The sequence below is a fragment of the Callorhinus ursinus genome, unplaced genomic scaffold (genome assembly GCF_003265705.2).
Source record: "Callorhinus ursinus isolate GAN/ISIS: 27379988/994484 unplaced genomic scaffold, GSC_fseal_2.0 scaffold9, whole genome shotgun sequence".
Lineage (NCBI taxonomy): Eukaryota > Metazoa > Chordata > Mammalia > Carnivora > Otariidae > Callorhinus > Callorhinus ursinus.
The window spans coordinates 23,534,108-23,546,806 of NW_027397071.1; the positions used below are offsets into that span (position 1 = coordinate 23,534,108).

The 12,699-nt window shown below is 34.1% G+C and overlaps 1 protein-coding gene across 2 annotated transcripts in view; it reads left to right on the plus strand.

The window, feature by feature from the left end:
• Nucleotides 1-11,822, plus strand: part of TMED5 (transmembrane p24 trafficking protein 5) — a 19,718-nt gene extending 7,896 nt beyond the window's left edge. Inside the window, exons 3-5 of one of the 2 annotated variants that reach the window (XM_025872213.2) lie at nt 2,341-2,524; nt 4,563-4,608; nt 5,186-5,409. In XM_025872213.2, coding sequence (XP_025727998.1) covers nt 2,341-2,524; nt 4,563-4,608; nt 5,186-5,271 — 316 coding nt within the window. In that variant the 3' untranslated portion in view covers nt 5,272-5,409. Of the gene's footprint in view, nt 1-2,340; nt 2,525-4,562; nt 4,609-5,185 lie in introns of both variants that reach the window. The other variant, XM_073896288.1, reaches the window with a different exon arrangement.
• Nucleotides 11,823-12,699: the final 877 nt, after the last annotated feature.

The window sequence follows — 12,699 nt, forward strand, 5'->3', positions numbered from 1 at the left end:
TATTTATTTTTTTAAAGATTTTTTTATTTATTTATTTGAGAGAGAGAGAATGAGATAGAGCATGAGGGGGCGAGGGTCAGAGGGAGAAGCAGACTCCCCGCTGAGCAGGGAGCCCGATGCGGGACTGGATCCCGGAACTCCAGGATCATGACCTGAGCCGAAGGCAGTTGCTTAAAAATAAAATAAAATAAATAAATAAATAAATAAATAAATAATAAAAAATCAGATTTAAACAAAATTTTATCTTTAGCTATATTTTTTAAAGGCAGGTTATAAAATATCTCTGTTATGGCACTGAAATAGTTTTTTTCTTCAATTAAATCCTAAATACTGTCCTTTCAGAAGGCAGCGTTAGTAAAAATGTCTCCAAACAGAACTATAAACAGCTTAAGTAATACCTATTCGCTGGCACTTCCAGGAATAAGTCTGTTTGTGTGTTTATATTTTTTCTAGACAGCTGAATTAACGTTACTGTAACTCACGCCAGAATTTATGCATTCTGAACTACTGTTGCTCTTTATTCTACTTGAAGGGAAAATTAACTATACAATTTTTATTTGGATAATATTTTGTATCATTTGTAGTATTAAAGTTCCTTTCTACTAAAAGCAGTCAACAGATTTAGAAAGAGATTAGTATAGGAATGACTATAAAGTAGTAAAATACCTTTTTTTCCATACACATGCTGAAGCTCATCCATGTGATTCAGTGCTTCTCAAACTTTTTTTCATTTTTACTCTTGTCCCCATGCAACCTTTCTAGACTTTTCTGCCTTATCATCTTCCCATGAAATTTTAAAACCAGTTTTTGTACTATATGTAGATCTGTACTTTACATGTAAAAAGAGTAGGTACAAAGCTTCCCCTTTTTATCCAGTGCAGGGTTAAGAATGGCTAAATAAAGTTGAGTTAAATAAAATTAAGACTAAACAAAATTAAGAGTTAAATTTAAAAGTGATTAAAATTAAACTTAGCTTTACATAAGTCAAAACATTTTTTTCTTTTTAAAATTGTTCCCCACTGTATTTGCCAGTATATTCTTCAAGCTTCTTCCAAAGGTTAAATACATCAAGACAAAGGTTTGTCATGACTGAGGAGATTACAAGGAATGCAAACAGGCTCTGAGTAGTACTATAGAAAAGAAAGATCAATTAACATGAGAGTCAGAAAACCAAGCTTCGTCTATGCCTTTGACAGGCTGTGTGATCATAGGCAAGTATTTTAACTTATGTGAACTTTATTTTACTTACCTTGAAAAGGTCAATTATGCCTATTTCAAAATATGATGGTAAGGATTAAAAGAATTAAAATATGTTAAAGTAGTGTGTAAATTATAAAGGGGTATACAAGTATTGGCTGTATTTTATTTATGGTATATATGTTAAGATTCAATCAAATTGCTGAGTACTTCTCTCTCATGCTTAAACTAAATAAATTGGATATAGGGGTGGAAAAGAAATGGAGATTGATTTAAAAGAATCACATGTTTTAGGCCAGTTATCTTGAATGTGAAGCTAATGAGACCAAGATACAAGTTTAACTTAGATGTGAGTGGCATTTATTCAGTAAAGCTAATGCCACTGAGTGTAAAGCTCGTTTGTTGGCCACTGATCCCTAATCTCTGTAAACCTATGTTATAAAGATGGTCTTTTTTTTTTAAAAAAGATTTTGTTTATTTATTTTACAGGGAGAGACACAGCGAGAGAGGGAACACAAGCAGGGAAGTGGGAGAGGGAGAAGCAGGCTCCCCACTGAGCAGGGAGCCCGATGGGGGGCTTGATCCCAGGACTCTGGGATCATGAACTGGAGCCTAAGGCAGACGCTTAACGACTGAGCCACCCAGGCGCCCCTATAAAGATGGTCTTAATCTGTAGGAGGCCTGGAAGAAAGCATTTAGAACAATCCATCACTGCTTTTGAAAACAAGTCACTTTAGAAAGTAATCTAAATTAAAGGGGAGGTTTGTGGTCATATTTGCATATGAATTGAACTCATGATAAATTAATATATAAATATTAAAGATCATTGTGAGGTATCATGTATCTATGTTTTAGGTTTTTAATCCTATCCTTTTCCAAAAATTAGGTCAAGATCTTTTACCGTATTTCCTGAGTAAATGCCAAGCACATCTAAGTTGCAACTACTTATATATTTTACATATATATTTCCAGGTTGCCTCTTTCCCAAGAAATTATAAATTATCTTTCAATACTTAAGGAAGTCTTTTTATCAGCAAACTATCCAATTACTATAAACCATGTTATTTCTTACCTATAGTAGTTTTTCCTTTGATCCCAAAAAGAAGTACAGATAACTGAAGACATGTACTTTTTTTAATACAGGGTAGAGACTGAAGATGGTGACTACATGTTCTGCTTTGATAATACATTCAGCACCATTTCTGAGAAGGTGATTTTCTTTGAATTAATCCTGGATAATATGGGAGAACAGGAGCAAGAACAAGAGGACTGGAAGAAATATATTACTGGGACAGACATGTTGGACATGAAACTGGAAGACATCCTGGTCAGTATGATCTTTTAATAAATAAAAATTATCCAGAGGTCTGACTGTGTGATAAGCACTGAAATAATAATTTTCTCTGCATTATCTCATGTAATCTTTACTTAACTCTATGAGGATTATTTATCTCCATGTTTCCAATGAGGAAATTGTGGTTTAGGGGAGATTAAGTAATGTTTGTCACATAACCAGAAAGGGGGAAACTAGAACTTGAACACAGGCTCTTCTTAACTATAAAACTCCCTTAGAATGTTCACAAATAGAAGAAGGTAATGATCTATAGCATACTTGCACATAGAAAAAAAGTGAGCAGTTTGTAAACACTTAAGATGTTATAGGCATTTTTCTCACAGCATAATTTTTATAACATGAAATTTGATATCACTTGATTAATTTGGCAACACTGTTTACATTACTCAGACCAGACCTAGCAGTTATCAGAAACTAGGACTACATTCAGGAGTGAAAACTTTTAGAATATGGCTTCTTTGTTTGAATTGCCTTATCATTTACATGCATAATGAAATGTGCATGTGTAAGAACCTATTTGTCCATAATAGTATTGGTGATGGGGGGAAGGTCATGACCCTTCAGCCACAGGTAGATGTAATCAAATGATAGAATTTACTGAGTGGTATTTGTAAATAGCATATATAGCTGTATGAGAAATAACATAATCATTGTCAATTAAAACTGTGTAATCTCTAATTGTCTTATAACCTGAATTTTTTTTTTAATAATGTGGTATTTTGATCACTTGAGGTTTTTTAGGAAAGCAGCTGTCAAACAGCAGAAGAGACATACTATACATAGCTTAGGAAGTCAGAAAATTAGACAATCATGTTTTATCATGTGTGATTGCTTAGTGAATGAGCCCTCACAGCCTTGGTTTCCTCACCTGCAAAATGGGGATAATACCTCTAGAGTTGTTGTGAGGATGAAATAAGAAATGTCATGTGTCTAAGTGCTTTAAACAGTGTATGGCATAATACATGTTACTTTTCTTACCTTTTCCACTGGTGTTACTATGAATACAAACTGAAAGTTAAGGTATGAATTTTTACCATGACAGTTTTTTATCTCACCATAATTTCCCATGTATATATCTTTTAAATTTCAATCATATTAACTTATTCTTTCATTTTAAATTTATTTTGCCAACAAGACTAAAACACTAGTACTTATAAACCTCATTAGTACTTAACTGCATTCTCAAGAGATTGAATTCATTCACATGGTTAAACAAAATGACCAGTAAGTTCAGATTTAAATATGGCTTAAAATACTTATAAGCCCTTTTTAAAGAAAAATGTCTTTCAGGAGCTTTATTTCCCCCCCAATTTTGTATCCTAACAGCAAACTTTGATAAATAATTTTGTATTTGGCTATCATTGCTGTAATACTGAAAAGAACTATGCATGATCTTTTTTATTTGGGGATCTGAATTCCTTATTTTTCTAGAAAATATTTGCATTACTAGGTTACTGTTGCTTTACAAATATGCCCAAATGATAAATATTACACTTTGTAGTTTTGTAGGTTTAGCAGAAAGTCTGAAATTTTGAGTATAGTTTTTGCTTAAATAAGGATTTTAAGCAAGATGACTATGCAGGAAAATCTGTTTCTAGTATTTTCTTATTTTTGCCATAAGTACAGTTGACCCCTGAACAAAGTGCAGTTGAACTGAGGTCTACTTATGCAGATTTTTTTCAGGAAATGTATTTTCTCTTACAATTTTCTTAGTTAACATTTTTCATTTTGCTAGCTTTATTGGAGGAATACAGTATATAATGTATGTAATATATATAACAGAAAACAGTGTTTTGACTGTTTATGTAAGGCTTCTGGTCAACAGTATGCTATTAGTAAAGTTTTTCGGGAATCAAAGGTTTTATGTGGATTTTTAACTGTGCAGGGCGTTGACCCCTCTAACTCCCATGTTGTTCAAGTGGTCAGCGATGTACTTTGGCATCATTTCAAGTCTCAATTTTAACTGATATTCATATAGCCCTCTTAGTTTTCAAATCACTTCTCTCACCAGGACCCTGCTATAAAAACAGGTTTTTCAGAAGATGTACAACTTAAGAGTGCATCTTGATAAGCTTGTTTTACAAATGTAATTTTGGAACATTTTTATATTAAAAATAGATTATACTTTTGGATGTATAATATGCGTATCAAAAATTGGAGTATTTTCTAATTTCACTATTATTTTCTGAGATGAAAACATTGGGTGTTTTGCTAGACACTAAATTGGACAAGACTAACATTCAAAGAAAATACTATAAAGACAGTGCATTATATAAAGATAAATATCTAAAAGCTGTTAACGGGTTTTTTTTTCTATCAGTTAGGTTTTTTAAAACTAGTCTTTTTCTTATGATTGTGAGGGCTAAGAAACAGTGTATATAAAATTCCTGGCACTATGCACTGAAATATATTTTCACATTATTTCTTTTCAATTTACATTAGCTTTGTTCCTCTGTTAAGTAACTATTGGATGAGAACTATTACATAAACTTACAGAAGATCTTTAGGTGATCCAAGTAGTACCTGTCCCTTAATTAAAATTGTGTTTGGATGTAAAACTATTATGAGTTAGGATACTGTGAATCACATGTTTAACTTAAATTTAACTTAAAATTACTGAGCATTCTTTGATAGTAAAATTATTTTATTTATCTCCAGGAATCCATCAACAGTATCAAGGCCAGACTAAGCAAAAGTGGTCATATCCAGACTCTGCTTAGAGCATTTGAAGCTCGTGATCGAAATATACAAGAAAGCAACTTTGATAGAGTCAATTTCTGGTCTATGGTTAACTTAGTGGTAATGGTGGTAGTGTCAGCAATTCAAGTTTATATGCTAAAGAGTCTATTTGAAGATAAGAGGAAAAGTAGAACTTAAAACTTTAGAGTAATTAACATTGGGGGAAAAAAAGACAGAAAAATGCAATACACTTATAATCAAGACCATTAATAGTCTTTCCAAAAAATGTTTTCAGGCATTACCACAAGTGTGAAACAAGTATAATTTTAAGGTGAAAGGAGTCTTCACTTTCGTCTGTGCAAGTAATCTTATTGCTTCAGTTGTACTTAAGTGTATAACAAATATTTCACAGAGTATAGGTATAATTGAATGAAGCCATATTTATCAGCATTTTCCTAAGTTTGAAAAAGTTTTGCAAATGTCATAGGTGATTTAAATAAATGAACTTTGGGCCTAAATGCAACACCAAACATTGTTTTTAAAAGACTGTCTTACCTAGAAGTTTCTTTGTAAATGTGGCAATTACAAATTAGAATTTTTCAGTATATTGAAGTTTCTTTGTAAATGTGGCAATTATAAATTAATTGTATAATTTTTCAGTATATTAAATTATAAATCATCTGAGAATTACCTAATCATGGATTGGATATATCTTTAGAAGACAAAAACTCAACTTTTCTTTTTACATATATATTTCTCCTGTAATGTAAATAGAAGCATAGCTGTGAAAAGCAGATTTGTGAGATTTTTATAACCAAATATATTTCAACTTAAAATATTAGCAAAAAGTATTAAATACTTCACTTATATTCCCCAAAGGCCAACATTTTAATAATATTTAAAAATGCTCAGTCATTATTAAAATTGGAACAGATTTTCTCTTTGAAATGAAATAGCTAAAGGCTGCTCACAGTCTCCATAAGGACACATTTGGTCTAGTCCTTAACTCAGAACTAGAATTTTGAAATTAAATGTGAGGGAAAATAATTTTATTTTTATATTACCTATCAGCAGTGTCGTTAGTTTTAACATGATTACTGACTTGGATAATACATTATTACCAGCAGTTGTGAAGGAAATACTGCTTAAAAATCTGGGCCTTACATAAATAAGTATCTCCTTTTCTGAGTTCTCAAAATCAGCAACAACAATCAATAAAAGAAGAATTTAGGTAAGCTTGAGAACATCTGATGAAAATTAAGTTCACTTAAATAAACTGTAAGTATCTGGAATCTGATTGGTTCATCATAATGACCCAATCCTAATATCAATCATGAGACTAAATTCCAGGTAACTGAAGAAACTATACTTGGCTAGGGTTTTATTTTTTACAGTTGTTTTATTCTGTTTTGAATTGTCTAAGTATTCAGGTACATTTTATGAAACAAACTCTACTGTAAGGTTTAGCACTGGGTACATACATTACAATTGTTATAACTTTCATTAAATGACCTTTCTGATCACTTTATTTATTGACATTCAAGTAAGGATTTGAAAGCCCACAGAATCCCAAATTTAAAGTGGTATGTGAATAACTCTATGTAAAGTCTCTGCCGTCCTTGCTTATTGCAATCTGGGGAGTATTACTTAAATACTAGTAATTTAGCTACAACATGAATTAAGTAGAATTTTTAGGTTATGCCCATTTGTAATATTAAGACAAATATGAGAAATCAACTTAAAAATTTGAGTATAGAACCTCTCTGTACATTAGTACTGCTGGAATTCTTAATAAGCAGTGATATTGAGAGAATGGTTTCATTTACTAATTTACAGTCAGAGTGGTACAAAAAGAGATTTATTTCCCTCCTTCTTATCCCCTTGGGAGAACAAAAAGATTACCTATCCCTACTACGAAGCTTTTAAAAAATGAGGTAAATGCCATATATAATTGATTACCTTAACTGGCCAAGAAAATGTTTAAGTGTCCAGGAGTGGTGCCTACAATACATGCAAAACAAGGGCCAACAATCACCTGTGAAGAGACCTCCCGTTCCCCCCTTCTGTTAAACTCATTATGAGAAGCAACCTTACCATACTATAACTAATAAAACAGTACAGATATAAACTACTGCATCTTCTTTATAAAACTGTGATCAAGAATTCTACCTCTGGCTGGTTACTGTACTATACTCTTGATTCCTTACCTAACAATGAACTTGTTACATTATCTACAGATGATTTGTGCCACTGATTTTAAACCTATGATTCAGTAACGTCTTATAATGGCCTTATCTAGAAAAAAGGAACTTAGGAATATTGAGGACATAATTTTATTTTTTATAGGCACAAAATGAAGAGTGGGATTAAGAAGGATGTTACTTGTATTAACCAAAAATATAATTAGCAAAGAACTAAATTCTTTAATATTTCTATAGGCATATAGTTTATCTGCCTTATGTTTTTTTAAATGTCAGTACTCAATTTTGAAATTAAAATTACGCTAAAATTAAGCAACTTATCACTTAATGACTGATTTTGTCTTCAGTTTTTAGTTATATAAACTCTTAAAATATATTTAAGGCCTAGAGTTTTACTCTTATTTGCATTTGGGTCATTAATGATGTGCTGTTCTTTCATGTGAATGTCAAGGTATAGAAGGCAATTAAGTGGTTGAAATAGCATGGAAATAAATTACAAATTCAGATGTAATTTTGTTAAGTATTTTTATCCTTAAATATTGTTACTGTCTTAAAATTAGCAAAAATTGAGTACCTGTAATTGTAAGCCTAAGTACTTTATCTTCAATTTTTTAAAAGATTCAGCATGTAATAACTTTTCATCTTAATATGCAATCAGCATTGCTCAAATTGCTTTATAGTTGTGAATAGCCATATTAAATGAGCAATGAATACTGTTCTGAATATATATAATAAAATTTACAATCAAAGAAAATCTTACTGATCTACCAGTTATTGTTAAAACCTTCACTGATCTCATCTTAGCCATGTGTGCTCTCCCTTCCATTTGAAAACCCATAGTTCTTTGTACTTCTTATTGTATATCATTCTACCTTGCATTGGAGTTCTGTTTACATGTGTTCTTATTCATCTGTTGCCCAAACATGCATTATAACTATAAGGTGCTCAGAAGCAGGGGGGAGAAAGGCAAAGATCACCTCCAAGTTTGGAATGCTAAATAAGCCCTCAAAGAGCTTCTTCCACTCCCCTAACCCCACACCATAAATTGCCTGTAATATGGCTCTAGAATCTTAATTTTTAACCGACACAACTTGGGATTCTGGTGTCCATTATCTTTGGACCATCTGCTAACTGGGTAATACTGGGAAATCAAAATTCCTTTGAGCCTATTGTGTGTAGAAACATTTTAGAAAGCATCTTAAAACTTGGTTAAAATCACATATAAAAGAGTCCGGCGCTTGGTGGAGGTTGGTTATTGGTCATTTCCTTCACACCATCCAGACAAGACACTCTTCCCCTACAAGCTCATAGAATTCCTTAGGCACCTTTCTGCTTCTGCACTCCCATCACCTTTAGGTGTCTGGGTTTCTGGAAGGTTTGTGTCATTAAAAACTAGAGCTACACTACACTTAATGTCTCTCTGGAAAAGGGGCACAGAATAAAGAATCCAGACCTAAAATGATGTTACATGAAAAGAAGGCACAATGAGGTGGGACTCTGGATCCCCGTATCTGAAAGAGAAAGGTGAGAAATTGCCAAGCAGGGAAAAATTTGGAGGTCTTAAAAATCACCGTGAGTCAACAGCAAAATGAACAGAGAATCAGTATCCATCACTGAAATGAACTCCTTTCTATATAAAGAGACTACTCCCCAGTCCTGGAAGTTTTCAAGTGGCAGTAATGATCAAATGTCAAAGGGTTTATTTTTACATTGGATATCAAGTGGGAGGAGGGACTAAAAACCTTTCTACCCTTACTTAAATTCTCAAAGGACTAGTAATGCTATTTGTAGGAGAAAGCTGAAAGAAAAGGCCACAGCTTAAAAACACACATTTAAGGGTTTCATTTTGCTGGATTCTTGCTTGATATTCAAAACCAAATTGGAAACAAAAAACCACAATACCATGGACAATCACTCCAACGGAAATGATACAGTTAGGTGTAAATCTAAAAAAAAAAAACATGTATAAGACCTGTATGCTGAAAATCACAAAAGTTGGTGAAAGATTAAATGCCCAAATAAGTAGAGAAATGTACCACGTGCCATGGATTGAAGGTCAATTCTTCCTAAATCTATAAATTTAGCATAATTCCTATCAAAATCCAGCAAGATTTTTAAAGATTTTTTAAGATTTTATTTATGTATTTGACAGAGACACAGCAAGAGAGGGAACACAAGCAGTGGGAGAGGGAGAAGCAGGCTTCCCCCAGAGCAGGGAGCCCAATGTGGGACTCAGTCCCGGGACCCTGGGACCATGACCTGAGCCGAAAGTAGATGCTTAATGACTGAGCCACCCAGGCGCCTCCAGTAAGACTTTTTTTTAAGATTTATTTTTAGAGAGTGCAGGGGCAGGAGAGAGAGAATCCCAAGCACACTCCCCACTGAGCACAGAGGCTGCTGCAGGGCTTGATCTCACAACCCTGAGATCATGACCTCAGTCAAAATCAAGAGTGGGAAGCTTAAAGACAGCCACCCAGGCGCCCCGCTGCCTTCGGCTCAGGTCATGATCGCAGGGTCCTGGGATCGAGCCCCGCATCGGGCTCCCCACTGGGCAGGAAGCCTGCTTCTCCCTCTCCCACACCCCAGCTTGTGTTCCTGCTCTCGCTAACTCTGTCAAATAAATAAAATCTTCAAAAAAAAAAAAAAGGCAGCCTTTTAAATAGTGCTATGGCAATTAGAATAAACAGGTAAAAACATGAACTTAAATGTAAGAAAACTGCAAAGCTTTTCAAAAAAAATTTTAGAAGTGCTAGGGCTAGACAAAATTTTCACACTTGACAGTAAATGCATGATGCATAAAAAGAAAAACTGATAAACTAGAACTCATCAGAAGTAAAAACTTTTGCACCACCAAAGACCCTGTTATGGGGTTGGAAAAAGCAAGCTACAGAAAAGGAGAAAATAGGGGCGCCCAGGTGGCTCAGTCGTTACGCATCCGCCTTCGGCTCAGGTCATGATCCCAGGGTCCTGGGATCGAGCCCCGCATCGGGCTCCCTGCTCCACGGGAAGCCTGCTTCTCCCTCTCCCACTCCCCCTGCCTGTGTTCCCTCTCTCGCTGTGTCTCTGTCAAATAAATAGATAAAATCTTTAAAAAGAAAAAGAGAAAATATATGCGAACTACCTATCCGAAAAAAGGACTGGATTATACAGTCAACCATGTACAGCTCAAACTCGTGTTGTTCATGGGTGAACTGCATTAAGAATTCTCAAAGCTCAAAGTAAAAAAACAAATCAGTTATAAAATGGGTAAAAAACATGGAGAAATATGTGGAGCATGTGAAAAGATGTTCAACATCATTAGCTATTAGGGAAATTCAAGTTAAAACCAATGAAGGGTACCTGGGTGGCTCATTCGGTTAAGTGTCTGCCTTCAGCTCAGGTCATGATCCCAGGGGCCTGGGATCTAGTCCCCCATCGGACTCCCTGTTCAGGGGGGAGGAGTCTGATTCTCCTTCTGCCCTTCACCCCACTTGTGCACATGCTCATGAACACTTACTCACACTCTCTAATAAAATCTTTAAAAAAAAAAAAACCATAATGAAGTATCACTACCCAAATGGCTAAAATAAAAGTTACCAACAGCTGAAACTAAGGTAACATTTTACATCAGCTAAAATTTTTTAAAAGTCACCTAATGCTGGCAAGGATGCAAGAAAAATTAGATCACTCGTGCATTGTTGGTGGGAGATAAAATGGTAGTCACTGGAAAATATTTTAGCAATTTCTTATAAAATTAAACATGCACTTACCATGCAACCCAGCATTTATACTCTTGGACACTTACCCTGAGAAATAAAAGTGTGCACATAAAAAGCTATACACAAGTTACATATAGTAGCTTCATATTTAACAGCCTCAGACTAGAAATAACCCACATGCCCTTCAAAGAGTGAATGGGTAGGGGGTGCTTGGGTGGCTCAGTCAGTTAAACATCAGACTCTTGATTTTGGCTCAAGTCATGATCTCAGGGTTGTGAGATGGAGCCCCACATCAGGCTCAAACACTGGGCATGGAGTCTGATTAAGATTTTATTTGCCCTGCCCCCCCTTAAAAAAAAAAGTGAATGGTTAAATTTTCATACATCCTTACCATGTAATACTGTGCAGCAATAAAGGAACTATGGATACATGTAATTTGAATGAACCTCAAGGGAATTTTTAGCGGGGGAGGGGGATCCTAAAAGGTTACATACTGTATGATTCTTTTTATGTAATATTCTTAAAATAACAAAATTAGATGGAAAAGAGATTAGTGATTGCCAGGTGTTAGGAATGGAGGGAAGAAAAGGAAAGTGGCTATAAAGGCAGCCTTGTGATGAAACAATTCTGTATCTTAATTGTGGTAACTGCACAAAATCTATGTATAAAATTACATGTAACTATATAAACACACAAATAAATGCTTGTAAAATTGGTGAAATCTGAATAAACTCTGGATTGTACCAACATCAATTTTCTGGATTTGATATTGTACTATATGCAAGATGTTACCATTGAAGGAAACAGAGTACACAGGGACTCCCTGTGTGTCTGTGTATGTGTGTGTATATTTTGCAACTTGTGAATATATATTCCAAAATAAAACCTTAAAACAAAATGGTACAGATGGATATACCCAAAACAGACATTATTAGTGTGTTGTTATATATATGTACATATTTCTGAATGACGACAGGAACGAGTAATATTTTAATTCCTTTAAAAAAAAATTCTGTTAAAAACAGATTATTTTAGGTGTTACCTCAATCCTTAAGAATTATTAGTAGAAAGGGGAAACACTATTTTAGGGAACTTAAGGAATTGAACTTGACTGTTTTTACATGAAATATGAAAGAAAAGTCAACCTTTTTCTTTTGGAATTCTATATTCTAAAATAGTGTCTAGAGGTTATAATGCAATGAAGTGGTGATCAGAATACCACCGTGGGAAAGCCACATCTATATCCCAATGTTGCAGTATCAGCATTCAGTGAATCTCAACAGAGGAGCGAGCTATCCTTTACTTTTTCAAATGCTGACTTTTCAGTGGACAATCCGGGTATACAGGTATATAATGAAAACTTGAACACAGAATGACTGATTCCTTCACCCATAAAAGTAACAAAGTTTTTTTGCTGTAAAGGATCTTAGAATTAAGGTATATATGGCAGATATGATTGAGAAACAACTTATTAAATACAATACAAGCTACTGTAAATTCTTAAATGCCAAAAGGGCATAAATTTAAAAACATGTGCTAGCAATTACTACTCCACTATCCCTTAGCCATA